We start from the raw sequence: 27,595 nt of genomic DNA on the forward strand, positions 1-27,595 counted from the left end.
TCCTCTGCTCTGGGTGGGCCCCAGAAGCATGGGCAGGACAGAGCCAATGGTAGCAAAATCTTTTATTAAGTGCAGAACGAAGCTGGGTCCTTGTCATGCTGGCTCCAGCTCTTTGGTTACAAACGGGCTCGGGTCTGGGGCAGGAGAGCAGCCAGAAGGGCCTTCCAGGACCTCTGCCCACTTCATGCCTCCCAGAGGACACATACCCCTGCTCTGTGGCCAGAGGCACCAGCCCTGCAATCAGCATGTGGGTGGGCTGGGCCACCGGGGGCCCAAGGATGGTGTAGCTGAGGCAGCGCCAAGGAGAGAAGGGGGGCGGGGAGCTCAGGTCTGGAAGAACTGTTGGTCCACCTGGGTGCTGAGGGTTCCACTGGTGGTCAGTGTCCGGCTCACGAACTCCTGAGTCACATGGCGGGTGAGAGAGCCAGTTGCTTCTAGGTGCTGGGACCCCAGGGTCAGTCCATCTGCAAGGGAAGAGGTGTTGAAGGACCCTTCCTGTTTCCCACCCCCTTCCTCAGTTAGCTCTGCTCCCCGGCACAGCCAGGAGCCCCACCCACGGCTCACCCAGCAGGAAGGGCTCGGCGGTGCTGGTGTGGGTGCTGGTGATGGTGCTGTACTCCCCCGGCAGCAGGTGCTGGAAGGGCCCCGCGTGGCTGCCCAGCTGCGGGCAGGGGCCTGGAGTGGGCAGAGGGGGCAGTCAGGATGGTGCCAGGAGAAGGTGGGGGTGGGGGTGGGGTGGGGGTGTAGCAGCCTACCTCCATCCTGGGACTCGATGGTGATGATACCCTCACGCTCCGGCCCGAAGCCTTGGGTGGTCTTGGCCTGGACCTTGAACTTGTAGGGCACGTTCTCGCTGAGGCCCGGCACAGTCAGCCGGCTCTCGGGGCTGTCACCATCCACTAGGAACGTGGTGGCTGGCTCTGGGCAGGGAAGATGCCTTTAGCCTCTGTGGCTCCCTCTCCAACCCTTCCCTGGCCCCCTGACCCTGAGGCGGGCAGCACCTCCTCCGTGGGCCATCTCACAAGTCACCAGGTAGCCGAGGATATCCCCATCAGGCCTGCGAGGCCGCTCCCAGCTCAACTGCAGTGAGTCCGGGCTCAGGGCCGTGAACACCAGTGGGCCAGGGGCACTGGGCGTGCTCAGAGTGAAGGCAGAGCCTGGGGGCAGCAGAGGAAGAGTGTCAGCGGGTGTGCAGGTGGGGTGGGGGCACCTGTCGGGGCAGAGGAGGCAGCTCACCTGGCAGGGGGCAGAGTGGACTCTGCGGGTGCACCTGTGACTCGATGGTGATGACACCCTCACGCTCTGGGCCCCAGCCTTCCTGGCTCTGGGCCCGCACGCGGAACACGTAGGAGTGGTTGGGCAGAAGGTCTTCCACCACCACTGCAGTCTGGCTGGGGCTGGGGATGCTGAGCCGATGCAGCTCACCTGGGGTGCGGGTGGAGGCAGACACCCAACAGCATTATTCCTACCCCTGGCCTGTTTTCGCCCCTTCCCTAAGCTGCTGCCCAGACCTAGTCACCCCTCCCCTCCAGGATGAGCTGTGGTTCGGGTACAGGTGGTATGGCATGGTTGGTCAGGATGTACGCTATACAAGGGATGAGTAGAACCTAAAATCCCAACTGTGTTTGGGTTCTTTATGGGCCTGGGTCGTGCTGCCACAAGTGTGTCTGTTCAAAGAAGTGCTGCTTCCTGGAAAGGCACCTCAGGCCAGCAGAGGCCCTGGGGCCCTCAGCCGACAAGGCCTTGTTAGGTGAAACCTAGCAGTGGGAATGATCTGGAGAGGCTCAGGGAGATGGATGAGGACTCAGAAGAGGGAAGGCAATGAAGGGCAGTGGGGGGCGTGGAAGGGAGGGAGAGACCTTCAGAAAGCGGGGGTGTACATTAGTGTTCAAGGGACTTGGGTGGATTCCTGCCAGCCGGGTGCCCCTGGGTGTCAGCATGGGGCCAGGCTGCACCCGCAGTGCCCAACAGCAGCCGTGCCTCACCGCCGTTCAGCAGTTGGTACTCCACGCTGTAGCCCTGCAGCACCCGATCGCACTGCGGCTCCTGCCAGCTCACTTTCAGAGACGTGGGTCCCAGAGCTGAGAACACCAGGCGGGTGGGTGTGTTGGGCACACCTGCAGCCAAGCGGGAGTCTGGAGACAGGAGACCACAGTCAGCCTGTGTCAGAGGTGTCTGGGCAGAAGTCCTGGTTCTACCCCTGACCTCCCTCAGCTGTAGTAACTGCACTGACTGCTTGCTGGCCAGGTGGCCCACTCACCCTGCAACACCCTGTCCAGGCCACCCAGCACCTCCCGAATGTCCTCAGAGTGGGTATGGGCCCTGCCTGTGCCAAAAGAGGGTGAGCCTGTGAGTCAGCTGGTCCCCCACCCTCCTCAGCTGGCCTCGCCCCTCTCCTGCCCCAGCCCGGCACCCCTGGGATGAGGATGGAGGCTGCGTTAGGCACCAGCACTGATGTAGATGGAATGGAGGGTAAGGTGGCATGGGCAGTGGCTGCGGTGGGTGGATGGGTGACAGATGGAGCAGGACAGCTGTGGAAACAGGATGACCACCCTGTACTACCTGGGCCCCAGGAGGGCGCTGCTGGCTGCCCAGCCAGGATTATAGAGTCTCGTGAGTCCCCAGAGCGAGGGAACCCCTTCATCTGAGCCCGACTCCGGGACCCCAGGGCCCAGGACAGCGGAAGCCTGCTCCTCCCGTCTTCCCAGATGGGAGGGAGGCCTAGGGCAGGACAAAACAAGAGTGAGGGGACGGGAAATGTGTGTGTGTTGGAGGATGGGCAGTAGAGGGCTAGCAGGCCATATCCCGAGTCTTTAGGAGCTGGAAGAGAGGCCGGGTCAGTGGGAGAGGCTGGCTACGTGCAGGCACTCACTCTGGGAGGAGAGGGAGGTGAGGGTGGAATAGTCCCTGGGCAGCGTGGTCGAGTGCGAGTGTTCCGTGCGGGTCAGTGAGTGGTAGTCCCGAGTGAGGGTGGAGGATGTGCTCAGCACGCGGTGGGGCAGATGCGGGCTCAGGTGGGTGCCGTAGGCAGCGTTGCTCACGGTCATCCTGTGCAGGGAGTTGGCACTGCCCGGGAAGGCGAAGTCCATCCGCCCATTCACCAGGTGCTCTGCAGGGGAGAGCAGGGTCAGCTGGATCAGACCCGGAGTCCCTTGGGACAGGCTGCGGCCCTGGGAATTCCCAGGATTACCTACTCTCTGGGGCCCTTGGCATAAATACAACCAGCCTCCCTCAGCCCACCAGGAACAAAGGCCCATGTCCCTGGAGGAGTCCAAGGGCCCTCCTAGGCTTCCACAGCCCAGGTCCTCTGGCCTGGCAGGATGCCACTGTGGATAGTCTGAGCGCTGCTAAGCCCTGCTGGGGGACTCACTGCCCCCGCAGTTAGCTCTGCCCTGGGGAGAGCCCAAATGCCTGCCCTGAGGTCCCTTGGCTCTGGGGTCTGCCCCCAGTTCATGGACAGCCTGGCTGCACAGGCTCCAGCTGGGGCCCCGACGCAGCAAAGGAGTGAGCCTAGGCGGGTGCGGGTTGGGGCGTGCCGGTCACCTCCCTCCCCGCCAGCGCCCCGCGCGCCCCCGGTGCCGTCATTCGGGGGCGCGCGGGGTGGCTCGGCCGCGTCGGAGGAGCCCCGGCTGCTGGCGGAGAGGCGCGGGATGAGCTCCGGGGGCAGCCGCCACGTGATGCGCCGCAGGTCCAGCTCCTCCCCCAGCAGGGGCTCGAACTTCCAGCCGCTGCCTTGGGAACAACGAAGGGCCGCGTTGGCACCGCCAGTGGGCACGGGTGGCTGTGTGGAGGGGCCCCAGGGGGGAGGCTGGCGGCGCTGCGACGACGTGAGCCTGTCCTCCGGCTCTCTGGGATCCGGGTGTGTGTGGGGGGAGCCCAGAGGCAGGCGAGACCCTCAGCCCATGAGGTGGAAGAGCTCTCCAGATGAGCGAGGGCAGGGAGCTGCAGCCAGCGAGGAAGGCCCTCTGGAGCCGAGCCCTGGCTCTGTCTCCAGCTGTGAGGTCCTCCTGCTCTGGGCCTCAGTTTCCCATCTGTATAATGGAGCGTGATCTCTCCCTGCCTGCTTCTCAGGGACAGTTCCAGAAGCCAGAGTGCTTCGCAGGTAGCTGAGTGCAGTGTAGCTGAGCTGGGGCACCTGATTCCTATCAGCTGCTTTCACCTCAGACCCTAAAAACCCTCAAGACCCTTGGCCTTGGGTTCCTTGTAGCCAAGTTCAGCCCGGTGGAGGCAGCAGTATGTTCACGGGAGGCCTGGTATAGGTAAGGATGGAAGAAAATTCAAATCCTGGAGGACTTCCATTCCTATGTGATTGGCATCTCATTTTACAGATCAGAAAACAGGCACAGGGAGGGTAAGTGATTCCTCTGAATTCCTGCCGTGAAGCCAGAGCTAAAACTGAGGACCCAAGAGTCCCCGTTGAGGGCTCTTTGCATGATGACACTGTACAGGAATCGAGGATGGAGGAGGAGCAGGACCAGTGTAGACAGACTGCTCTGTGAGACTGGTCAGGTGGCTACTCTGGGACTCCTGGGCCTGGCCTGCCTCCTCCCTCACAGCCGTGTCCCTGGGAAGTGGCCTGACTCCAGGGCACAGCTGGTGAGCCTTCCAGTCTGAGAACTGTGTTTCCCGTCCCATGTGCACGAGCTTGTGTGCATCTGCTCCCAAGCACGTGTCTGTCTGCCTGTCCCACACACGGACATGCACATGCTTAATGGGGCCACATCAGCTCTGTCCCCTCTGTACCCAGAGCAGCACGGTGCCTGCCAAGTTGTCAGCTTTGCAGATACTTGTCTGGGCCTGAGAGGGGACTTTTAGTCTAGATCTTCATGCCCAGTGGTCACTGACTCCTTTGCTCTCTCTGGACACCAGTGACAGCCCCACCCATTACCCAGGACTCCCACCTTCCTTGCAGGAATCCCAGGCTCACTCACCAGTGTCATCAGAGACGCTGGGCCTCTGGCTGCTGGCCGGGGAGCGGAGCACATCATCACTGTACATGAGGAAGCTTTCGTAGTCTTCCCCACTCTGGGCGTCCACGATGGGGATGTCCGGGATGATGGGGACTGCAGGGTGGGAGTGGGTGAGCCAGGGCCCCAGCCTCGGCCTCCTGTCCTCCCCTGTCTGCCCTGTGCCTCCCCGCCCACCACTCACTGGACATGGGCCGCTTGGGCTGGGTGGCCAGGTTGATGATGGCCTCCCGCTCAGGCCCCCAGCCTGCCCCGTTGCGAGCCTTGACCGTGTAGCGGTATGGCTGTGACTCCCGCAAGTTCTCAATGAGCAGTGTCCGCCTCTTGGGGCCGTCCACCAGCACCTTCTTCATGGGCCCGATGGGTCCTGGGGCAGGGAGAGTGCTTCAGAGGGGTTCTCAAGGTTCTGGCCTGGTCCCTGCCTCTGATGCAGCAGGACCACTGCACAGCCTCTCACCTATACCCAGAAGGTTTGGGGAAGGAGGCCGAGAGCAAGCAGCTACTTAACCCCAGGTGCATGCCAAGCCCTGAGAACCTGGACACGGCTGGCTCAGAGAAGTGTCCCACCAAATCTCCACAGGGCTCATCACTAAGTGTCAGAGACAGACGAGACTCAAGTTGACCCCACGGTCACCTCTACCAATTGGTTAAGGGTCCTGTGTCCAGGCTGACTCCAGAGGTGAGGGCGCCCTTACCACCCGGGCCTCCCTGTCCACAACAAAACCCCAAATGCTCTGTTGAGGAATCAAAGCTGGAGACATTCAGACACCCGCCGCAGCTGTCCATGGTCACATGGGCCAGGACGGGAGAAGAGAGGCAGGCCTGAACCTGCACCTGAGGACAGGCTGAGGCTTGTGGGAGCTAAGGGCACCAAGGCAGAATGGAGGTTACACAAGAGGGCCACTGGGTGTCCCTTAGCAGAGAGCAGAGAGGAAGCAGCTCTCCTCCCCAACACTTAGAAGGGTGGACACACAGCCCTGGGAGAGAGGAGGAAGGGACCCCAGGCTGCTCTGAGTCCTAAGAGAAAGGTGTAAAATTGAGCCACTCTAGTTACCTGGACGGGCAGGTAACCCCATAACACACATAATCTCAGGCCTTCCATCGCCACCTGCTCTGGGGGCTCCTGGGCTTGGCTTGAGAATGCAACTCAAACCTGACCACAAACCTAAGGATGTCTCCGGCAACCAGGCATATGGGGCTATTCCACTGATCCTGGACACCGTGACCTCCCTCCCACCCTCTGCCCCCTCTCCTTCCACAGCTGCCACCCCTGGGGACAGAAGGAGAGATCCAGGTCCTTACGATTGTCCTCGTTGACCAGGCCGTAGCAGACCTCATAGGCTGTGATCTCGCCATTAGTCTCGGCTGGCTCAGCCCAGCTCAGCTGGGTCACGGTGGAGGAGACGACATTGAAGGCCAGACGCCCGGGCTCACTGGGTACTGGGTGGGGGGTGGGTGCAGGAAGAGAGCTGTCAGCAGCGGCGGTGGGGGTAGGGCTGGGCGCGCTGGCTTCAGGGGAGCTGGGGTCAGAAGGCCTCACCTTCCTGGTGGGTGCGGCAGGACACCAGGGAGCTGTAGGGACCCTCGCCCTGTGCCCCGTAGGCACACACCTTCATCTCGTAGTCACAGTACGGGTAGAGGTTGGTGAGCTCCACCGAGGGCACCTTGCTGTCGAGCAGGTGGGCTTCGGACTCTGAATCACCCTGGATCCAGTATTTCACCTGCTCCCAGGGTGGGACTGGTCAGTGGAGAGCCGGGGCCAATTATCCCTCCACTGACCCCTGCTCTCATTGTCCCTTTTGTACACAGACACTGATGTGTTCAGTGACCTGCCAGGTTCACACAGCAGGACTGAGCAGAGCAGGGGTGTCTCCGGGCTGGTGGGGCCACATTCCAGGAACTGGTCTTCCCTCCCCTTGGCACAGATGGGGTCCCCCATCCACTCATGCTAGGCCCACTGAGACCAAGCATACCCTCTCCTGTCCCACAAGGGCCCTCTGGCCTCCAGCAGCCCAACTTCCCAGTGGGTGCCAGACCTCCCTACCCCCTCCATCATCACTTCACCTTACCCTGTACCCTGTCGGCTTGCCAGGAGGGGGCAGCCAGTTGAAGTGGATCTTCCGGGACCCAGTGGCCTTGGCATTGGGGTTCTGGGGGGCACCCAGTTCACCCCGAGGGGGAGGGGGTGATGACAGGGTCTGGCTCATGAAGTTCAGGTCCAGTTCGTCTGTAGTGAGTCAAGCCAGGGCGGGGCAGCCAGCTCAAAGGCCCCTGCTTTGAGGCGGCAGGAACCCACCTTCACCACCAGGGGGCGCCAGAAGCCCAGTTAAATACCAAGACTCCCTCTCCCACAGCGCTCAACTGAGACCTGCCAAAGGGGGTGACTAGCAGGCTAGTGTCCCCATTGGTGAGGCACAGGGCATCTTGCCAAACTCGGTGGAGGGCCCGGGTGGGTCTATGGAGGGATGAGAAGGAGGAGGGAGTTTGCCCCTCCTTCTCCCTTGGCAGCCATGGGAACGTCCCAAGTGAAAACATTTGCTCCGCCCCACCCCCTTCCTCCCTCCCCTACCCCAAGAATCCTCCTCCCCCTCCCATCTCCCTGCAAATCTCCTCTCCGGGTGGGCTCCCAGACACAACCGTACCAGAGGCTAAGGACCCATAAGAACTGTTTCACCCATTCTGGGAACACCTGCATTTTAGCTGGAACTCAGGCTGAAGTCAAAGGGCTAAGGCCTAACAGTGGGATTCACGGCCAGCAGCAGGCTGGTGCCACGTGACCCCAGCCTCTCTGACTGAGAGTAGGATTGCCAGACAAATTCAGGATGCCTAGTTAAACTGGAATTTCTGAGAAACAACAAATAGTTTTTAAGGATAAGTATATCCCAAATAGTGCATGGACGTACTTATACTACTAACATGGGCATTATTGATCTGAGATTCAAATTTAACTGAGTGTCCAGTATTTTTACTTGCTAAGGCTGTCAGCCTTAGTCAAGAGGCCCCCAGCCCTGCCTGCTTAAGCTGACTCCAGGCTTTGCCCACCTCGGTTTCCAATGATGACAGTGGCTGACTGGGGCTGGCCCAGGCGGGCCCCGAACTTGGGATTGCTGAGTTGGATGTAGAAGCGGCGGGTCTGGCGGCCTCGCAGGAGGGAGTCCATCTCCTGCAGCTCCAGGAGCTTCACGTGCAGCTCCTTCTTGGTCTCCCCAGGTTGGAATAGCAGCTCACCCTCTGCGGGTATGTAGTCCTGGGAGTGGGAAGGGGTCCAGGTCAGCTCAGGACTGGGGGATGAGTTGTGGCCACATGCTCCCCCCCAGTCTCACAGATACTGCAGAGACCCTCACACAGACCATCCCACAGGAACACAAAATGGCTCACGTTTACACAGCACCTCTTGTACATCAAGCACTTTACAAATATTAGCTAATTTAATCCTCATGGCAGTGTGAGGTAGAGATATTGTCCCCATTTCACAGGTGAGCAAACAGAGGCAAACAGGTGAAAAATCCTGTCCAAGTTAACACAGACAGTTGTGGTGGATCTGGGATTTGAACCAAGGCACAGAGAGAGAGAGACAGGATGTAGATACGGAGGGTCGCACACAGGCAGGCACTCAGCCCAAGGAGCTAAGACTTGCAGACCCCAACCAGGGAGGGAAGAACTATTCCCTACCCTGTGGCTCTGAAGTCTGGGATCCTGCCGGCCCCCAGCCCTGCCTCCTGGGTGGGGCACTCCCACCAGCTCCAATTTTCTTTTTTCAATGCCCCAGAGCTTTCTTGAGCATCCTGGAATGAGTGTGTACCTGTGGGCACTAGACCAACTGCAACCAGGGTGTGTGTGTGGGAAACCCTTCTCACATGACACCACTAGGTGGCGCTTCAAGCTAACATTCAATTCCAGGCACCGCTAGCCAGGGCTGCTGGGCAGAGGACAAACTAACTCAAAGGCTACAAAACCCAGACAGTGAGAGAGCAACTGTAGGAAAAGCAGGAGTCGCCTGCAAGACCACTGACCTGGGGGGACACTTCAAAAACGTCAAAGGCACAAAAGACAAAGCTGAGGAATTATTTTAAAGGAGCCTAAAGACACATGACAAGTGCACTAGACTCTTCAGTGGTTCCTGGATTGAGGGGGGAGGCTATGAAGGACATTACTGGAACATGTGAATGTGGGAGATCTGAATATAGACCAATTATTAGTTACGAGGACAATGTGACATTTCTTAAGTTTGGTAATTATGTCATAGTTATTATGTAGAATGACCTTGTTAGCAGGTGCCTGTTTAGGGTCTACATGAAGTCTACAACTTACTTTGAATAGTTCAGCAAACAAAAGTAAACATAGCACAATTCTCTCCCCCTCTCTCACTGCAGTTAAGGACACAGGTCTACAGATACATGGATGTGTATATACATGCATGCATGCAGACAATTGCATAGAAGGAGAGAGAGAGCAAGCAACTAGTAGCAATGGGTGAATCTGTGTGAAGGGTAGACAGGTGTTAACTTTTATCAGTCTTTCCATTTTTCTGTAGGCTTGAAGTTTTTTCAAATTAAAAAGTTGGGAAATAATAAAAATGTTTTTAAAACTAGTTCAATACCAAAGCATCCTTATAAAAGCGTAACAGGATAGCCAGGATCTCTATAGTATGATATATTCAGTGAACGTTATGGACATACAAATTCCTCTTTGGAAGTTTTATTGGGAGCATTGGAGCAGTAAGGTGGGTGTAGCTCAGGTGAAGAGTGAGTGCTTAGCATGCATGAGGTCCTTGGTTCAATCCCCAGCACTGCCGTTTAAAAAAAAAAATACTAAAAAAAAAAACCCAAAAATAAATGTTGATAATAAATGCAGAAAAACAAATCTGTAAGCCAAGCCAAGCATGTCCAGCACCTGTATCTGGCTGCTCCCTGGGACTGGGGCTCAGCGATAAGGAAACGCTGGCCCACCACCTGGCCTTCCCTGCCCTGAAGGGCTGCTCCTGCGGTCTGGACCCAGGAGTGACAGCCCTTGGGGATTCTGCCCGGGGACATGGGTACTTCGATCCCACATCACGACGCCCGAAGTTCCTGGACTAGAGTAGACAGGGGAGTCTATTTCTCTGTGAAGGGCCTGGCTGTCCTGGTGGATCCTGGGTTGTTGGAAGGGGGACACGGATGGTCTGGACATGATGGGGCCTCACCCAAGGCACCGCAGGCACTTTTGGTGACCTGGGTGGCAGGAGTGGGTGGACATGTCCCTGGGAGGCCAGCCAGGCCACCACCAGCATCCAGGGACTCAGGCAGCTGCCATGTTCTGCCCCACTAGGCCCCTGGGATGCGCCCATGACCCCGTAGCGGAGCCTTACCCGGTTGCCCTGCGCTGTGTTGTCCTGTGTGCGGTAGGAGACCTGGGACTTGCCATTGTCCTGGATGCGCCGGACCACGGGGATGCGGGCCACGTGCTCCCCGCCGCTGACCAAGTACTCGGGCTGCTCAAAGGACACGATCCCGCTGGCTGCAAGGAGCCAGGCATCGGTCAGGGATCCTGGCCTCAGTCCCTTCTCAGCTCCCACCCTCCCTCTGGCCCAACCCGGCCCAGACTCCAGGAGTCTGCTTGTCACCCCTCTTCCCAGCGCTCTCTGGGAACGGCAGAAAAAGGGGGTGGAAAAGTCTTCCAGAAAAACCTGAGGAGGCTGGAACAGTGTCCAACTGACATACTGGAAGGGTCAGGGCAGAGAAAGGCCAGGCAGGAGCAAGACCAGAGATGAGGTCCTGAGACTGAGGGCTGGGGCAGAGCAGGACTAAGTCCTGGGGTCCATTCCCTTCCTGCTCTGATGTCCTGGCATCCTAGGGAGACTCGCTCAATCTCCTAAATTTAAAGGCCATAGGGAGAGAAGAGCTTGGGGGGGTGCTGTGGGACGGCTCCAGGAGGACACAGCACCCTCTGTGATCCTAAGAGAACTCCCCACACTGAGAGCTTCCTACCAGGCACTGTGCAGAGAGGTTCAGCCACACATCCCTCACAAGAGCCAGAAACCCATTTTACAGATGGGGAAACCAAGCCTCAGAGGTTCAGTGACTTGCCTAGGCCACACGGCTGGGTCCCACTTCCACTGGGCTGCCCGGAGGAACAAGGGGCCCCGGAGCCCCCTTTCTGCCCCCTGCTCCCCAACCCTGACCGACCTTGCTCCTTGATGATGGTGATGTTCACCAGGCGGCGGCCGAGGGTGGCAGTGCCCACAGGCACGTCGATGGCCTCCACCAGCAGCTGCTTCTCATCGTCGTCCTCTGGCCGGATGAAGAGAGGCACCCGCACGTCCACCAGCTCCACACGCTCCTGGAACTCCACCATGCCCCGGGCGTCTGCGCGGGTGTTGGGGAGCATTCAGATGGGGGTCAGGGGGCCGCATGGGGATGGGAGGTGGCAGGGAGCCCTCACACCTACCCTGGTCTGCAGTGAGGGTGTAGTAGCCGGGGGCCACCTTGAGCTCATGGAAGGCCCCCTGCTCCACATGCTTCTCTGTCAGCTTCAGCAGAGCCTGCTTGGCTGAGCGGGGTGCCGTCAGCACCGTGTCCACAATGGTGTGATCCTGCCTGGGGGAGTCAGGTGGGGAGGTGTCAGGCGGGCCAGGAGGATGGCCCTAGTCCCACCCGCCCCTCCTCCCTGTCCTCTTCCCATCTGGGGACAAGATTCCAGGCAGCAAAAAGCAGTCTTTAGAACCAGGCAGTCCTGGAGGCCCACTCTGGCCCCACCACCTCACCCTGAAGCCTTAGTGTCCTCCTCTGTGAAATGAGGCTGCTACCCCTGCCCACCTCACTGGGTGAAGGGCTGGTGATGCAAAGATGCTAAGGGTGTAGACCCTGCAACCAGACGGCCTGGGTTCAAATCCTGGCTCTAGATCTTCATAGCTAGGGAACTTGGGGCATTACTTAGCCTCTCTGGTCCTCAGTTTCCACAACCATAAATGGGAACAGCAACGGTACCTACCTCACCCGGCTGATGAGAGAGGTGGATAAGATAACCACACACACACAGCCCATAGGACGAGGCCTGGCCCACTGGAGGCACTCAGAGTGCTCGTCTAAATGGCTCTTGTTGATGGGTGATGTGCTCAGTGAGAGCTGTATTCTGTCCTGTCCCCTCTGCGTTGAGCCCCTATGCCCTGACTCTTCCCCTGAGGGGCCAGGACTTGGGGTAGGAACTGGGAAAGAGGCGTGTGACCCGCTGGACCACCTTCTCGGCACCCAGTGGGGCCTCTGGGGTCAGGGCCTTTGGCCGTGGAGGAGGGCTGGGGCTGGGGGCTGGGCTATCCCTGGCACTTGGTTGGGGCCTGTCCGCAGTATGGGGGCAGGGCCCGGGTCCACTTGGTTCCCCGCGGTTCGCCTACTCTAGAACAGGGGCTGGATCTTGGTGAGGGCTTCGCGTTGCTATTTGGCCCATGAGGGTCCTACCCGAGGACTGACACAAACAGCCCCACCTTCCTATGGGATGGAGATGGACATGGAGATGAGGCAGGGGGCAGAGAAGGCAGGCACCTAGCGCCGCCCCACCTGTGTCTTCCACTTACTTTTTCCCGGCGTTGGGCTGCTGCCTGTGGGTGACAAAGTGGGGACCATGAGCCCAATGGTCCCTGGGGTGGAGGCACAATCTGCTTGAGGGAAACCCCCCACAGCCGGCTATGTGGGCAGCTCCCCTACCCCATCCCGGGCACCCAGGACCCACCGGAACTTGGTCTGCTGGAGCTTGTGCACGCCTGTGATTTGTCTGTACACCTCGTTCAGCTGCCAGGCAAGGGAGGGCTGTGAGGCTCGGGCCCCGGAGGAGCCTCTCCACCCAGAGCCATCCAGGCCCAGAGGACCTGGCAGGCTTGGCTCGGGGCGTGGTCACAGGCATGCACACTGCCTCTACCCTTCTGGAAGCATTCACAGGGAGCAGATCCCAGGACGATCCCAGGCCAGGCATATGTCCAAGGAAGCCCCTCTTTCCTGCCCAGAAGAATCCAGGTTCCCTCTGCTTTCCTGCCACCTGACTCACACCCAGCCCAAAGATGCCAGTGGCCCAGGATTGGCTCCTTTGGCCCTTACATTCTCTTCCACCTCCTGGCGCAGCTGGTCACATTCTCGGGTGTCAGGCTTCAGCAGGTTCTCAGTGCAAAGGCGGGCAAGGCGCAGGGACAGCCCATAGGGCACTATGGGCAGGCAGGGATGGGGCTGGTCAGCCCCTGCACGTGGCACTGCAGAAATCCCCTCCAGGAGCCATGCTAGGGTGAGGGGCACCTGAAGCCTGCAGCACCATCAGGAAGGGTAGGAGGTGACCAGGCCAGTGCCTCCACCCAACACCCAGAGAAGACAGCAATGATGTGACCCCAGACCCGGGAATAGCGGTCAGCATGCTCTGGGCCCCAAAGGCAGCTCCCAGAGCCGTGGTGCCGAGCCCTGGCCCTCACCCAGCTCCGTGGGGTTGATGCTGGCGGCATGCGAGGCAAAGCCAGGCCGCTGCACGTTGTTGGTGATCTTCCAGCGGACCGTGTCCCGCCCCTTGAGGTTCCCGCTGCGCAGCATGGGCGTGTCCAGGTGGTCCGAGGCCATCAGGTTCTCCCGCAGCATGTAGTGGTCTTCCTTGAAACCCACCATGTGACCTACAGGACAGGATACTCAGCATGGGGCCCCTCCCTAGACCCTTCCCCACCACACCCCTTCAAGTGGGACCCAGGGCCTCCCGCCTCTGTTGCAGGCTGGCCTCCACTTCCCCTCCACCCCATCTGGAGGAGAGAGAAGCCCCACCACCCCCGCCGATGCCGGGGCCGTACCTCGGTTGCAGCAAGGGAGAAGGGCCAGGCAGGCCTAGAAGAGAAGGTGGGTAGAGACGGGAGCTGAGACAGCCGCCTCCGCCCAGGTAAACCCCTCCAGCCACCACTTCCCACCCACACCAATGGTCCAGAGCGGGCAACAGTGCCTGCCCCAGACACTAGGATACCCAGGCACTTGCAGGGATCTAGGTGTGGGGCACACAGGGAGGGTCCAGAGGGTTAAGGGGGCAGAGGGTTCCCAAATTCTGTGCTGTAGGACCCTGGTCCTGCCACATGCTCTGTAAAGTGAAGGTTTTGTGAGCAAAGTCATGTGGGAAGCACTGAATTTGTTCCCCATGCCTCTCTTATAGGTTCATCCTGCATACAACTAGATCAAAGGCTCTGAGAAGTCCTGCAGAGAAGAAACCACTTTCTCAAATGTATCACACACTCATATCCCCAACACTGGGGGTTACTATGAGCGTTGCCTCTGTTTCCTATAATTCAGGATTCCATGCTGTGCCCTGCTCCAAGCTTTCCTGTCTCTTGTCTTTCCTTCCCAGTGAGACTGTCCGCTCCGGGTGGGGGCAGGACCCTTCCTTCCTTGTTGGCTCTTACAGCCATTTGCATGTGGTTGACCCCAGGGCAGGTGCTCCCAGGTATCCAGCCACTGATGATTGGCAGAGGCAAGGGGCCAGGGTGGGGAGGGTGAAACACGTGGTTTTTACCTGGCCTCTGCCACCTACAAGGACTCTGGTGGGAGATGGGGACCCTGGAGGGTGGGGACCCTGGGGAAGCCCCCACCTTGCAGCAGGCACAGTACTTCCAGCAGAGCAGCAGCAGCAGTGCCAGGAGCAGCAGGAGGAAGATGAGCAGGGGGATGAGCCACCAGAAGGTGCCGGGAGGACAGTCTAGGGAGGAAGAAGGAGGAGGAAGGAGGCAGTGCCCACTCCCCCCACTGGGGTCTGACAGGCTACCCACATCCCCGAGGCCGGCCCGCCAGCTCACCCTTCCTCCTCTGCACCAGGACGGTGCTGTTGGGCCCGGGGGCGCCGTCACCCTCCACGGTGTAACTGTAGGTACAGTCGTCATCCTCGTCCCGGAAGGAGCAGTATTCCACCACCTCCTCCGCTGTACCCACAGATGGTCAGCAGGGCTCCCCAGTCCCACCCCAGCGCACCTCAGGGCCTGGTGAGGGCCACTTCTCACCACGGCCCTGCTCGGGGGCCCACCCCACCCATCACCGGATGGGAGACACCTCCCTGGGGAAGAACGTGAGTTTCCGGCAAACTGGGCAGAGGGATGGGGGGGGGCTGCCCTGCTCAAGAGCATCAAAGGCTGCAAATCTGTGCCTGTGCTGGGCATCACTCAGAAACTGGGCTTCTAGAATATTTTTCTGACCTAGAGGAGAGGAGGCCATATGCTCCCATGGCCTAGTTATGTGCCTTTGCTGTGCTCACAGCCCTGCCCAGCTATTTGCCCACTACCCAAGCCAGATGCCCCTTCCCCAGACTCTTTGGTCCCTACCCAGATGTGCCCCCTGCCCAGCTCTATCGCCCTGCCCAGATGAGTGACACCCCCACCCTACTGGATGCCCCCTGCCTAGTCCTCCTTCCCTGCCCCATACCTTTCTTAAGCTCATCCACCATCTTGACCTTGAAGCTGCACTCCTTACACGTGCGCCCCTTCTTCTCACCGGTGCCCCACGCCTGGCACTGCACGCAGGAGCGCAGGTCCTCACAGAGGCCCAGGCGGATCTGGGTGGGGAGGGGCAGACAGGCACTGTGCTGGGCATCCCCTGCCAGGCCCGCTCCTGCAACCTCACTCGCTCGGCCAACTCCTATGGCATAGGCTCAGCCCCTCCTGTCCGCCCTGCCCTGTGCCCAGGGTCCCCATGCCCACACCCAGTGAATCTGGCCTCACCGCTGAGTAGTTGATCTCGCAGGTGGTGTCTGTGTACAGCGACTGTTGGTTGCAGTGGCAGCGGCCACACTCACAGTAGCCTCGCCCGTTACAGATACCCTGAGGCAAGAGGAGGCACCAGTGAGCCAGCTGTGCCCCCATCCCTGCCTGAGAGGGAGGGTGGTCCTGACTGGGACCCCCTCTGCCACCCCACACTGCCTGCTTCATGCCCAGGCCTACCCCGTTGCTATCGATGCAGGTGGCATTACTGAGAGGACAGTCACAGCTCAACCCTGTCCAGCCAGGCTCACACTCACACTGGCCCATGGAGCAGCGTCCCCGATCTGCAGAGAGGAGGGGAGAAAAGAGGCACATTCACACCTGTGGTTCAGGCTGCCCACCTGCTAGGGAGGGCCTGTAGCTGCTGCCTTGGGAGCTAGGATGTCTCCAACCAGGGGCAGAGTCATCTCTTCCTCACTTTTTTGGAACCTCCTTCCTTTTCTCTCTCCTGCTCCATTCCACTCTTCTGCCCTCCACTCTGCAGCCAGAGTGATTATCCCAGAGCACAGATCCAATTAAGTGGCTCCCCTGTTTAAGAACCTCTAATGAGTCCTGGCCAATTCAATAAGGTAAGAAAAAGAAACAAAACATATAAGTATTGAAAAGCAAGAAGTAACACTGTCATTATCTGCAAGTATCAGAAACACATCACAAAATATCAAGAAGCATCTACAGATAAACTGTTAAATTTCATAAGTGAGTTTAGCAAGGCGGCTAGACATAAGGGTAATATACAAAGAATTAGAAAATGAAATTAACACCTTCAATGACTCCCTTTTGCCCAAATGATAAATTCCAATATCCTTACTAGAAGAAGAGTTGATTAACTATGCCCTGCAGGCCAAATCTGGCTCAGCATCTGCTTTTGCAAAGGTGTCATTAGAACACAGCCACAATTATTTGCCTATGTATTGTCTACGGCTGCTTTCTGCTATGATGGCAGAGCTGAGAAGTTGTGAAAGAGACAATAGAGATCACCAAGCTGAAAATGTTTAATGCCTGGCCCATCAGAAAAAGTTTGGACCAGACAGGAATTGGACCCACCATGGACTGGAACCCAAACCCCTCACACTCTGGCCCTGCCTCCTTCCCAACAGCCCTCCCCTCCTCTCTCACAGCTCTGCCTGTGCCAAATGTCTGTCTTTCTCCAGACATCCTGGCTTCTCCTTTCATTTCTCTGAGCACACTCTGGGATGGACAGTTGAAGAGAAGAAATGGCAGACAAATGCAAACACAAAGGAAAGGGTAGAAAAGCAGTGGCTTGACCCCCAGTATACAGTTGGGGTTTAATAAGTACTTGATGAGTGGATTTTCATTCATTCTCCTGCATTCAAGCATTTAACCCTCCCATGTGGCCCCTATCTGGGTTCTGTGACCCTTGCCCAGCTCTGGAAGCCCTGGCCAGCCTGTGTGCCCACAGCCTGGGCCCCACAATGTTAGGTCCTGGGGGGACTACAAAGAATGTGTTACTCCAGGCCCCACCTGCTAGAAATGCAGCATCTTCTGAGAGAGGCAAGATCACCACGCCATATACCACCCGTCACTGAGGGCTGAGCTGGGTGGTACCCACCCTAGTGAGGTGGGAGAGTGGAGAAAGGGGCGGGCACTGACAGGAGGGAGCTGGAGTCTTAAACACACGGGGAATGTCATGCTGCCAGGGGCCTTGTGCATTAAGTTTGTAAAGAGGGAGAGAGGTTCAGGTTGGGGCTGGACTGAGGGGAGGCACTCAGGGAATCTGGAGGAGGGCTGGGCCTGAATGTGTGGATTCTGACTCCTGGGGTGGCTCTCCTGACTTGGGTTCTCAAGGCAGAGCCAGTGGGACAGGGCAGGGGCTGGGCACCCAGGCCGCCCCTGCTGCCCTGCAACCCCCAGCCTGGCCAACCGCTCACCGTTGCAGAGGAAGCCGGAGGTGCGGGGGCACTGGAAGTTGTCGTACTCGCAGAACGGACCCTCGTAGCGGCCTTCGCCGTAGCACACGCAGTGCCCGCACTGGCACTCGCCCCGCCCCGAGCATGGCTTGTCCTCGCCCTCCCGCAGGCAGGGCTCCAGGTCGCTCAGGGAGCCGGTGCGGCAGTTACAGGTCTTGCCGCTCCTGCGAGAGGAGCCAGTCACTTCCCCACGGTCCAGCAGGAGGGCTGGGTTTTCACCATCCCGTTTTACAGATGAGGAGACTGAGGCTCGGAGAGGGCCCTCGTGGGTCCAGGTCATGCAGAGAGCAGTGGCTGCTGGCCACCACTGTCCTGATTCCTACATGTCTTTCTACAGATATCCCATATACCTGAGTATTTCCAAGTGCTTTGAACTGGATCCGCCTGCCAACTTGACAGGCCCCTTTCTTAGCCCCTCCTATGACCAGTTGCCTCCCGCTCAGCCGGCCCACATGGTGTGTCCCCCATCAGGGCCTTGCAGGGGCCCAGCCCCTTCTCTGGGAGCTGCTGGCACCCTGGGTGCCAGCTTCGCCCCCCACACACTCACCAGCCCTCGTTGCACACACACTGTCCGCACATGAAGTCCCCGTGGGAGCTGCAGCGAGGTGATTGTTCCTCTTTTTGCTGGAATGAAATTGTGGAGGGCGGGATGGGGGAGGGGGCAAGGGACACTGGAGGCCTCTGCTGTCACTGCCCCTCAGGGCACCCTGAAAGGGAGATGTGGCCACAGGAGGCTCAGCTTCATTATTCAGGGCCCCAGGGCGGTTGGCTCAGCCTCTCCCTCCTTCCCACCTGGTAGGGCTGCGTCATACCAGCTCACAGGCACACAGGTCACAAATGATGTCCACGTCCATCCTGAGGCCATTGGAGAAGGAGGGTTTCAGATGGATGTTGCCCTTCTGGTCCGCTTCTGGCAGCTGGCACACATGGGTCCCGTCCAAGTCCTCGATAGCCCGCAGCTGCACTTGGTATGTGCCCTGCAGGGACCCCACTGTCAGCTAAGGCAGGCCCAGTCAGACGACCAGGGAGCAGTTGTGCCTGAAGGCTCTTGGTGCTCAAGCTTCAAGAATATGCCTGGGCCCTGACCCCCAGCTCCTTGCGGACACTTGCTCAGGGCTGCCAACTTGCTCTTTCCAGGCACGGTCACCGTAACAGCAGCACCAACTTTAACAAGGACCACCGCCTTCGGCTCAGTCACTCAACTGAGCACCTCTGAGCTCTGTGCTGGTTAATTTCCACCGTGCAGATGAGGACAAGCCAAGGAAGGTGTCGCGCTCACCCAAGGGGCTGACCCAAGGGGCTTCAAACCCAGATCTGTCTGACTCCGGAGGTAATGCCTGGGACCTCTGTTCAGGCAGACCCCACCCCGCAGGGCCCAGTGCCCACCCTCCCCTCCCCTGGGACCCTGATGGAGACATACCACCTCCCCCCGCCGGATGAGAAAGGACCCAGTGTCCGTCTTCTGAAACATCTTGGAGGTGACCTCTGTCCGCAGGCCTCGGGGGCTTTCTAGGGCCCGGATGTCCAGGTTGGAGCGAATGCGCTAAAAGAGGATGGGCAATCAGCCACCTGGGGGAACTGGGGCGCAGCCACCTGGGGGAGCTGGGGGGCACCCACCCTGGCCATGCTGCGCTCCCATCTGCCTGGAGGATTGGGCTGGTTGGGGCTCAAGGCAGCAGAGCCTGGGGCCAGACCCAGGTGGGCTCCTCAGGGACCGCAGGGGACCCTTCCTTCCCCCATCCTATTTCTCAGCTGTGGCTGGAGACATCCTCCACCTTTCATCTTTCTCTCCAGCCCCGCCCCAGTAGGACTCAGACTGCGGAGCCCGCACGGCCCCTCACATTGAAGGCATCCTGCAGCAGCTCCACGATGTTGGACGAGTCCTCCTGCAGCACCCCCAGTGAGGAGACAGGGAAATACGAGGACAGCTTCTGCAGGAGAGAATGCCAGGCCCAGAGCTCAGCCTCTGACAAGTGTCATCTCTCTGAATCCAGACAACAGCTTTGGGGTTAACCCACTTTGCAGATGGGGAAGCTAAGGCCTGGAGCCTGCTTGTAGCTCCCACCTACCAGGGAGTCAGGTGGGGGGTGAGCACACGATCTTCTTTTCCCACCAGGGCCCACTCTTAGTTTTGGGAAGGGAGGAAGGGAGGGAGGGAGGATGGGTATCTGAGAAGGTCCATGAACCACTGCCCACCCCACACCCTCTCCCCAGCGCAGCCCCAGCCCCCACACCTCGTAGTAGCTGTAGGAGTAGTTGGTGACGGCGAAGATGGGGATGATGTTGTGCTGGCCGAGCAGGCGCACCAGGGTGGGCACCGACGGGTAGTCCTGCGCCCTGTACTGGGTGTAGGTGCCCGTGGCGTCCAGGTGGCACTCCTCGTCGTTGCGCTTCATGATGCCGGCCAGCACGTTGGCCCCGTCAGCCTCGTAGTGGAAGGCTGACTCGGTGGAGAACACCAGCAAGTGGGTGCTGTCGGGGCGCCAGCCGATGTCCCCCTGGGGGCAGAAGGAGGGGCTGCCGGTCAAGCTGGCTGCCTGCTGAGGACACGCATCGTAGTGTCGTGCATAGTCACGGCGGAAGTACGTCCCAACATGGGGCTCAGGCAGGACACAGGATTAACAGCGTGCCACCTCCAGGAACGACGCAGGTGACAGCATGTGAGTGATGACGGTGAACAAGAGAAACCAGCGATGGGGAACAGGAAACAGATGCAGGGGCTGTGCCCACAGTGGGCACCCTGAAAGATGTGAGCCAATTTCCTCCAGCTGTCCCCACAGGGTCTTAACCACTCTGCGAGAACCTCTCGACTGCACAGAAAAATGTACACCACGCATGTTCGGTGAAAAAGGTCGGTTAAAATAGGTACAGCAGTGGGGTGGGTATAGCTCAGTGGCAGGGTGTGTGCTTAGTATGCACAAGGTCCTGGGTTCAATCCCCAGTGCCTCCATTAAAAAAAAATTTTTTTTTTTAAATAGGCACAGCAGTGCATGACAATTTATTAGAGAAATATATGGGGTGATTTTGAAAACCGTGTATTACAGAAGAAAACATTTATGATAGCATTAGGTGAAAAAAGGTAGGTTTTAGCACTATACATACACTGATTCCAACTATAAAAAAATAAGGAAAAGGGACAAAACTATGCTGGCAGGAAACCAAGTGACTGGCTGGCTGATGACGGTGAAATTATGGGCAATTTCTGTTCTTTGTTTTCCAAATTGTCTGTAAGAGGAATGCATCATTTTCAAAATGAAAAAATTGATGTGCATATAAAAAGAAGTGGCCTCTTCCAGTACAGCTGGAGACTGGTATTAGCAGGGAGACTGGGTGGGAGGCTGGCTTCAGGACACTGAAGATTCCAGAGTCCTAAGAGCCATGTCTGTCTTGCTGGCCAATACAAAATCAGACTTACTGCTCAGGCCTGGAGACGTCTGAAGTTGGATTGTAACTGAGGGCCCCTCAGAGGGTCTGAGCTTGTCTTAGGGCGTGGAGCACTCAGCCTGGCACCCGAGCAGGCCAGTGGGCAGCTCGTGCCCTCGTATAAAAAAGCAAAGCCCTGGTCCAGGCCGGCAGGACCCTCCCTGCACTCACGGTGCACACGGCCGTCTGCAAGATGGCATCGAAACCTCCTTCGGGGGCGTCCAGGTTGCCCGAGATCCGCTCTTCCTTCAGCTTACTTCGGAACTCCTCCACATCCTCTGTCAGGCTGATGACATTCTTGAAGGAGAAGGGGGGGTCACTGTTGGGCCAGGGCTCCTTCAGCCTGGGCAGAGATGGGAAGGAGAGAGTCAGGGGAGCAGACGCACGCACCCCTGTGCCCACCCTCTCTGGGAACCGCCTCCTCAGCCCATTTCAACCCAAAGACTTAAGTGCCCAAGTAGAGAGGAGGTGGGTGACGTGGACAAACCCCTGCCCGCTTGGTCACTCACTTCTCAGGCCTCATGTCCGTCTGAGGGACGCTGACTTTGTCCACAAACTTGCCAAATCCAATAGTGTAGTCACTGGTGAGCTGCCTCAGGACCTGGGCTGGGCATCAACAGGAAAGAGGGGGCAGCTGAGACCCACATCGACACAGGGGGCGGGGGGTGGGCTCGGGAAGGAGGAAGAATCACCTATTGTCAACACTTTGCATGTTGGACATCAGTTCACGTGCACAATAGCTCTTGTCCCTAATTACAGATGAGGGAACGAGGGCTTGGGGGACCCAGAGCCATGCACAGGGCAAGCTAGAGCGGGGTGGCCGGGAACTGGACCAGCTGTCTGCGGAGCTGGGGCTTAAGCTCAGCCTCACGGCAGCTGGTGCCCTCATGTTAGGACCAGGGACTCTCAGATGTCCTGTCCTTCCTTAAGGAGTGGGTTCAGCTATCCTGAACCCTGGCCTCCTGAGCAGGTGCCCCGTCAGCTGGGTGAGGCTACTCTCTCCTGCCCTGCCCCTCTGTCTTCCACACCGTACCCAGATCCTGCCCCATCTTCTTGAGGTTGTCCAGATCGTCAGACATGGAGTTGGAGAAGTCCATGAGAATATACAGGTCCATGGGGCTCTCCAGGGGCTCGAACACCTGCAGCTCAAAGTGTTGCTCCTCGCCGGGCCGCAGCCGCACCCGCAGCCCCTGGGGGGACACCTGGCTGCGTCGTAGGGTGGTGTCGATCAGGGTTTCCTGCATCCGGGGGAGGGGAACAGCCAGCTGGAGATTCTCTCCAGACCTAATGGGGAACTCTTAGTCCAACCAGGGGACAATGTGGACCCTCATAAATGGCCAGTTTTGAGCTTGGAGGGCCCAACCTCCCTGGACACCGCCCCCGACTCCAGGCACCTCTGTGATCTCAAAGCTGCTCTCCATGACCACCACGCTCTCCTGCCGGCAGCCCGCAGCCAGCAGCTCTGCGTGGGTGTTACAGCGCCGTTCCTTGAACATCTGGCCGGAAGGAGATGGGGTCAGGGGGACAGTGCCTATCCCTCAGCTGACCCTGACCCTGACCCTGGATTTATTCGCCCTGATTCTCCTGACCATTGCCTGTTCTCCCACGCCCACCTGGCTTGAGGCTGGGCTGAGGGTGTGGCAAGTGTGGACTTGGCCAGAACCAAGGGGTGGGGCGTGCGGGTTAGGGAGGTGGTGGCAGCAGCTCACCTCGTCGGCGCAGTAGGCACAGTCCTTGTCCACGCGGATGCACTCGGTGCAGCTCTTCACCTGGGCTTTCTTGCAGCGGTTTGCTGGGGAGCAGAGATGGGCAGACCCACTGAGGTGGACCTCACCCGTGGCCAAGCCCTTCCCATGTGCATCCTGATTTGAAGGAGGTGGGGATTCTCTCCCGATTTACAGAGGACGAAATGGAGGCCAGAGGGTATATGGTCAGCGCAGTAGCACAGCCAAAAACCAGCAGAGCCAGGTCTCACACCTGGACTGTCCACTCAAGTCTGGAGGGAAGGATGGTGGGGGCTGAGACGAACGCGCTGGCCCATTTGCTGGCAGGGATGCCCTAACCGTCCCCCTCACCCACTCCTCCAAGGTAAAAGGGATTCTGTCTGTCTGGTGTATCACTGTGTCCCCAGTGTCTAGCCCAAGCCCTGTACACAGTAAGTCATTAGTAAATGAATGAGGTAAAACTCCAGTTTCCCCAAAGGCTGGGATTCCCTTTGGTTTTGTTCAGTCAAAAATCACAGTAAGGACCTGTTACGTGCACTTGTAGGTGCTCTCCTGGCAACGGTGTGCTGCAATATTTAGCAATGGCTTCATGAGGTAGGGGAAGCCTTGACTTGCAGCATTTGCCAAGTTCCATGGTGTAAATGTTCCCACCCTGGTCTGTTTCAAGCTATCAGCATGGCCTCCAGTGACAGGCAAAATTTCATCAGTAGAAGCCAGGTTCAGCCCTTTGCCAACTGCAGACACTCAGAGAGCAGGTGATGATCACCTTTCTTTCTCTCTTCCAAATTCCTATATAACTTTTCAGCTCGACTTTTGAAGCCTCAGCACATCTTGCAAGTGCCTCCGTTCTCTGAGTGGACCAAGTCTCCTCCCCTGGGTGTTCTTGGGCCACGTGGCTCAGGCTCATTGCTCCCCAGCCCTTGAGGGCGGTTTGTTGAATAGCCAAGTGAGTGTCTGGGCACGACACCTGGTTAGAGGTCCTCCAGGTGAGTGCAGTGCCTTGAAAGTTGAGTCCTCACCAAGAGGGGTGCTGCAGGGACGTGCTCGACTCACCCATGGCCCCGGGGACACTGAGGCTCAGCAGGGCTGCCAGCAGCAGCCTGGTCCACGGGCTGGAATGCAGCCCTGCCATCCTCTTCCTCCTGTATAACAGCAACAATTGACATATGACATCCGACAGCCCTGCTCAGAGCATCAGCTCATTGGGTCCCTGTCAGAGCTCCACCACTCCCATTGCACAGGTGTGGAAACTGAGGCTCTGAGAATTTCAGTGATGTTCCAAGGCCACTCAGCCTGTGAGTGGCAGGGCCCAGGGCTCCTGACTCCTCTTTTCCACTCCCCCTTCCCTGGAATTCCCTGGAGTGGCCAGATGCCCTGCAGGCAGGCACCCTGCCCAGGGAGGCCGCCATCCTCTCCTACTGAAGACTCTGGGCTCTGAGTTCATTCCAGTGCCAGGTCTCTGTGCTGACCTCCCTGAGGGCAGAACAGGGCTTATTCTGCCTTTGCCTTTCAGACCCTGGTGGTCTGGGTCGGGCTCGGCAGGCATAGGACCACCCTAGGAGGCCCCAACTCTACCTTCCCCTTCTTGCCCTACTGTGTCCTGGCCCACTTGCCCCTTGGTTAGGGGGTGCAGCCAGGAGGAGGGGGCCCCTCCCAATCTCTGGAGCCTGGGGAGGGGGTAGGCTGCTTGCTGCACTCAGCTAAGTTCTGCGATGGCTGCCTGGCCCATCAGAGGAGGGGTCCCTGGCCTTACCCTACACCTCTTCCTGCCCCAGAGTTTTCAGGGCCCCTGAGCAGACCACCCTTCCTAAAGTTAGCCCTGAGCTAGATTACAGGCCCCTCCTGCCACACACACACACACACACACTCTGTGCCAGTCACCTCAGGAGACCCATCTGCCTTTGGTTCACTATTAAACCATCTCAGCTCAACTCATTAGTAACCTTTGGGTCAGGCACCGGCATCCCTGAGGCCCTGTAAAAGATGGGCAGCCTGCTGAAGAGACGGGGCTGGCCAGAGCAGCAGGCCTGTCAGGGAAAGGGTTAGGACCCTGGCTTCTTTCTCTACAGCCAGTCCCCCAGTGGCCCAAAACTACACTGTGCCTACTGGCCCTCCGTCCTTGGATCCTTGCTCAGTCCTTGGCTTGTGGGGCATGGACAGCCCCAGGGTCTGGGAGGCTGAGGCCCCCATACTGCTGGGGATACCCACGGGGGCTGCATGAAGGCATTACCTCCCTCCCTCCAAGGCAGGCGGCCCCCAGGAGCCACGAGCAGCTTCAACACATCCAGAGGCACAGCCAGCTGGGGAGGGGCCAGCCTCTAAGAGGGGCCTGGGGTAAGGGAGCCCTGAGCCAGCCGAGGAGGGACTTCTTGGGGAAAATGACTTTCCTGCAGCCTTGGGGCATAGGCACCACACCCACACACTACACAATACAGACTGCAATCTCAGGCTTCCCTGGGGCACCATTACACACGCAGGTACAGGCACTGCAGGGCCGAGCCCAGCTCTTACTCACCCTCCATGCCCACAGGCTGGGCACACAGTGGGCACAGGCCCAGCACTCCATGTACACAATTGCCTTTTAATCTGGACAGGAAGCCAAGAGGAGGATGACGGATTTACCCCCACTTTCCAGATGAGACCCAGGCAGTCCAGAAACCTCCCCCCACATTTAACCTTTGCATTATACTCAGAGGCTGTAAAATGGCAGTGATGGGGCTAGTCAGTTATGAATTTGGGGGTGTTTTCTTTAACGCAACTTGTGCTTTAAAAGTTTTACAAGTAGTTGTTGATGTTAAAAACAAGAAGATCTCACATGACAGGACTGTGGGCTTATTGGAAGATGTGGCCAGGATAGGCTGGGCAGAGCCCTGGAGACACGTTCTCTCTAGGCCACTCTGGGTACCCCCAGGCTGCGGGGCCTTTTTAGGTACCAGCTTGGTCCCGAAAGTATGTGACTGCCACTGAATGTTGTCACATAGCAGCACACCCAGGCCTTCCAGGCACAGCGGACACATGTTGTGACCCACATGAATTTAGGCTCAGAGGTCTCCCCATACCCACCCTCCCTCCCACCCCATGGGACCCCAGCTTAGCACATCCTCTCCTGCCCTCCACAGCTCTCTCCCCTCCTGTTTTCCCATCTCCTGGCTCCTCTGCTGCCATATCACCCAAAGAAATCAAAGCCAATAAGACAGGCACCCCTTCCCCGCTGTCTCTACTGCCCTCCTCTCCCTCCTCTGCCCCCAGCATATACATTCTCATACTTCACTTCCAGCTCTGTCCGAGGGGGCAATAACCGTGTCCATCCTCGGGCTCAGGGTGTGGCAAGGCCATAAGGAAGGGGTGGAGTCCAGCCGCTGCCCTCCGGAGCAATCTAGAGCCCTCTCCCTCCCTCCCCCCACCCCACTTTGGGAGAAGTGGAGAGTCAGGGACTCCCCAGACCCCAGATGAGCTGTGTCACCATAGTTAAACAGGGAGGGCCTCTGCCTCTAGGTGGCTGCTCCCCCCACTTTCTTTGTGAATCCCAGAGTGGCCCGCCCAGTAGGCCTGCCAGCCACCCCCAGGCCTCTGCCCACTTCTCCCACACTCACCCAACGCCCAGGCCTCTTTCCCGGCTGCCCTCCTCCAGCCCAGAGGTCTGAAAGCCAAGAGCCTTCTCCAGCTCTGCCTGTCCCTTTGCCTCCAGCGGTCCCCTGGACACACCCTGGCAGGCTGGGCACCTGCCCTGGGCAGCAGGGTTAGCGGGGCCGGGCAGTCAGCCTTCAGGGAGGGAAGAGGGAGGGGAGGAAACAAAAGCCAACCGGCCCATCAATCAGCTCACCTGCGCAGCTACCCAGGCTGGGATGCGCACTTTCTTCTTCCCTCGGAGGTCCCAGAATGGGCGCCAAGCTCTGGCGGCCCGGGGCACTGGAGGGACGGCGGGGTGCGGTCGGCGACCCCACGACTGCCCTCCCGCGTCCTGCCAGCCGCGCTCCGAGGCTGGACCTACCCTGGCGCGGACTCGCGCCCTCCCCGCGCTGGGCTCCGCTCGGCGGCTCGGGCTGTAGCGCGCGGGCGAGCCGGGACCGTCCGGAGGACGGGCTGCAGGGAGGGCGGGCGGCGGCGGGGAGGGGACCGCTTTATGGGGCGGGCGGCAGGTAGGAAGGAGGCGCTGGTGAGTCAGGCCCGCCGCATTCCTGCGCGCGGCGCGCACCTGTCGGGGCAGGAGTTTAGTGCCGCGGCCGCCAGGCCCGCCCCCCGGAAAAGGCTCCGGCTCCCGCGGCGCCCGGCCCCGCGCCCCGACACACGGCGGCCGGGCCAGGGGAGGAGCCACCCCCCTCGCTCGCGTCCAGCCCCGGGAGCGGCGCCTCCCCCGCCACTTCCCTCAGGCTCCAGACTCACTCGGGTGCCGGGGTGGCCTTTTAGGTCCCATCTTGGACCTCCGCCCTCTCTCCCCCAGTCCCTGGGCCGTGAGCCATTGCCACTGCCTTCGGGAGCCATCTAGGGCCCCTGACCGACCACCGGACGGCAATGAGTGAGCGTACCGCCTCCCTCCTTCCTGCGCCTGCGTGAGCCCAGTGCTTGCCCCCAGCCAGGTCGGCCTTCACTGGGTCTTCCCGGCCTCTCCCACCGCCCAACGCACGCACGTGTGTCCAGAGGGAGATCTAAGCAAGGACTGGTTCCTTGAGAAGGTTTTCAGGCAAGCTACTTAAACCTCATTAAAGTGTAAATAATACCCATCAAGAGGCAGCACCCACCTGATTGGAGGAGGCACTTGAGTTGTTACAGCTGTTCTTGACAAGCTGGTTCACAGATCTGACCCCTTCAATCCTTAAGTGC

General features: G+C 58.9%; 1 protein-coding gene and 1 non-coding gene across 10 annotated transcripts; one reads left to right on the plus strand and one right to left on the minus strand.

The window, feature by feature from the left end:
- Positions 1–47: 47 nt before the first annotated feature.
- Positions 48–27,532, minus strand: ITGB4 (integrin subunit beta 4). 9 transcript variants are annotated; one of them, XM_032456817.1, is made up of 42 exons: positions 27,514–27,532; positions 23,828–23,916; positions 22,760–22,842; positions 22,445–22,546; positions 22,084–22,288; positions 21,560–21,656; positions 21,222–21,393; positions 19,862–20,125; positions 19,469–19,558; positions 19,048–19,170; positions 18,440–18,604; positions 18,175–18,251; positions 17,589–17,791; positions 15,880–15,983; positions 15,661–15,759; positions 15,365–15,494; positions 14,746–14,868; positions 14,542–14,648; positions 13,759–13,792; positions 13,396–13,587; positions 13,034–13,137; positions 12,672–12,730; positions 12,517–12,540; positions 11,394–11,542; positions 11,132–11,311; positions 10,315–10,463; positions 8,010–8,214; positions 7,037–7,194; positions 6,508–6,688; positions 6,270–6,407; positions 5,152–5,334; positions 4,932–5,063; positions 3,544–3,732; positions 2,873–3,109; positions 2,563–2,721; positions 2,261–2,326; positions 1,986–2,135; positions 1,237–1,425; positions 1,002–1,157; positions 756–920; positions 565–675; positions 48–464 (listed from the first exon to the last, which is right to left on the minus strand). In XM_032456817.1, the coding sequence occupies exons 2-42, from the start codon at positions 23,904–23,906 to the stop codon at positions 325–327; spliced, it is 5,673 nt and encodes a 1,890-aa protein (XP_032312708.1). In that variant the 5' UTR covers positions 23,907–23,916; positions 27,514–27,532; the 3' UTR covers positions 48–324. The 9 variants fall into 9 exon arrangements, with proteins under 9 accessions (XP_032312708.1, XP_032312706.1, XP_032312707.1 ...); XM_032456815.1 differs by lacking the exon at positions 27,514–27,532 and adding an exon at positions 26,598–27,137; XM_032456816.1 differs by lacking the exon at positions 27,514–27,532 and adding an exon at positions 26,368–26,385.
- On the plus strand, positions 20,506–20,577 carry TRNAT-AGU. The gene has a single exon. It is a non-coding gene; the product is annotated as a tRNA-Thr (tRNA).
- Positions 27,533–27,595: the final 63 nt, after the last annotated feature.

Source organism: Camelus ferus, chromosome 16, assembly GCF_009834535.1.
Source record: "Camelus ferus isolate YT-003-E chromosome 16, BCGSAC_Cfer_1.0, whole genome shotgun sequence".
NCBI lineage: Eukaryota > Metazoa > Chordata > Mammalia > Artiodactyla > Camelidae > Camelus > Camelus ferus.

Bases quoted from the DNA above. Each gene is read 5' to 3' on its own strand.
- ITGB4 (XM_032456817.1), bottom strand. From the start codon at position 23,906: ATGGCAGGGCTGCATTCCAGCCCGTGGACCAGGCTGCTGCTGGCAGCC. The intron at 22,289-22,444 runs GTGCCTGGAGTC...CCCCGGATGCAG, and splicing joins GCAGCTTTGAGATCACAGAG to GAAACCCTGATCGACACCAC. The intron at 21,657-22,083 runs GTACGGTGTGGA...GTTGATGCCCAG, and splicing joins GAAGATGGGGCAGGATCTGG to CCCAGGTCCTGAGGCAGCTC.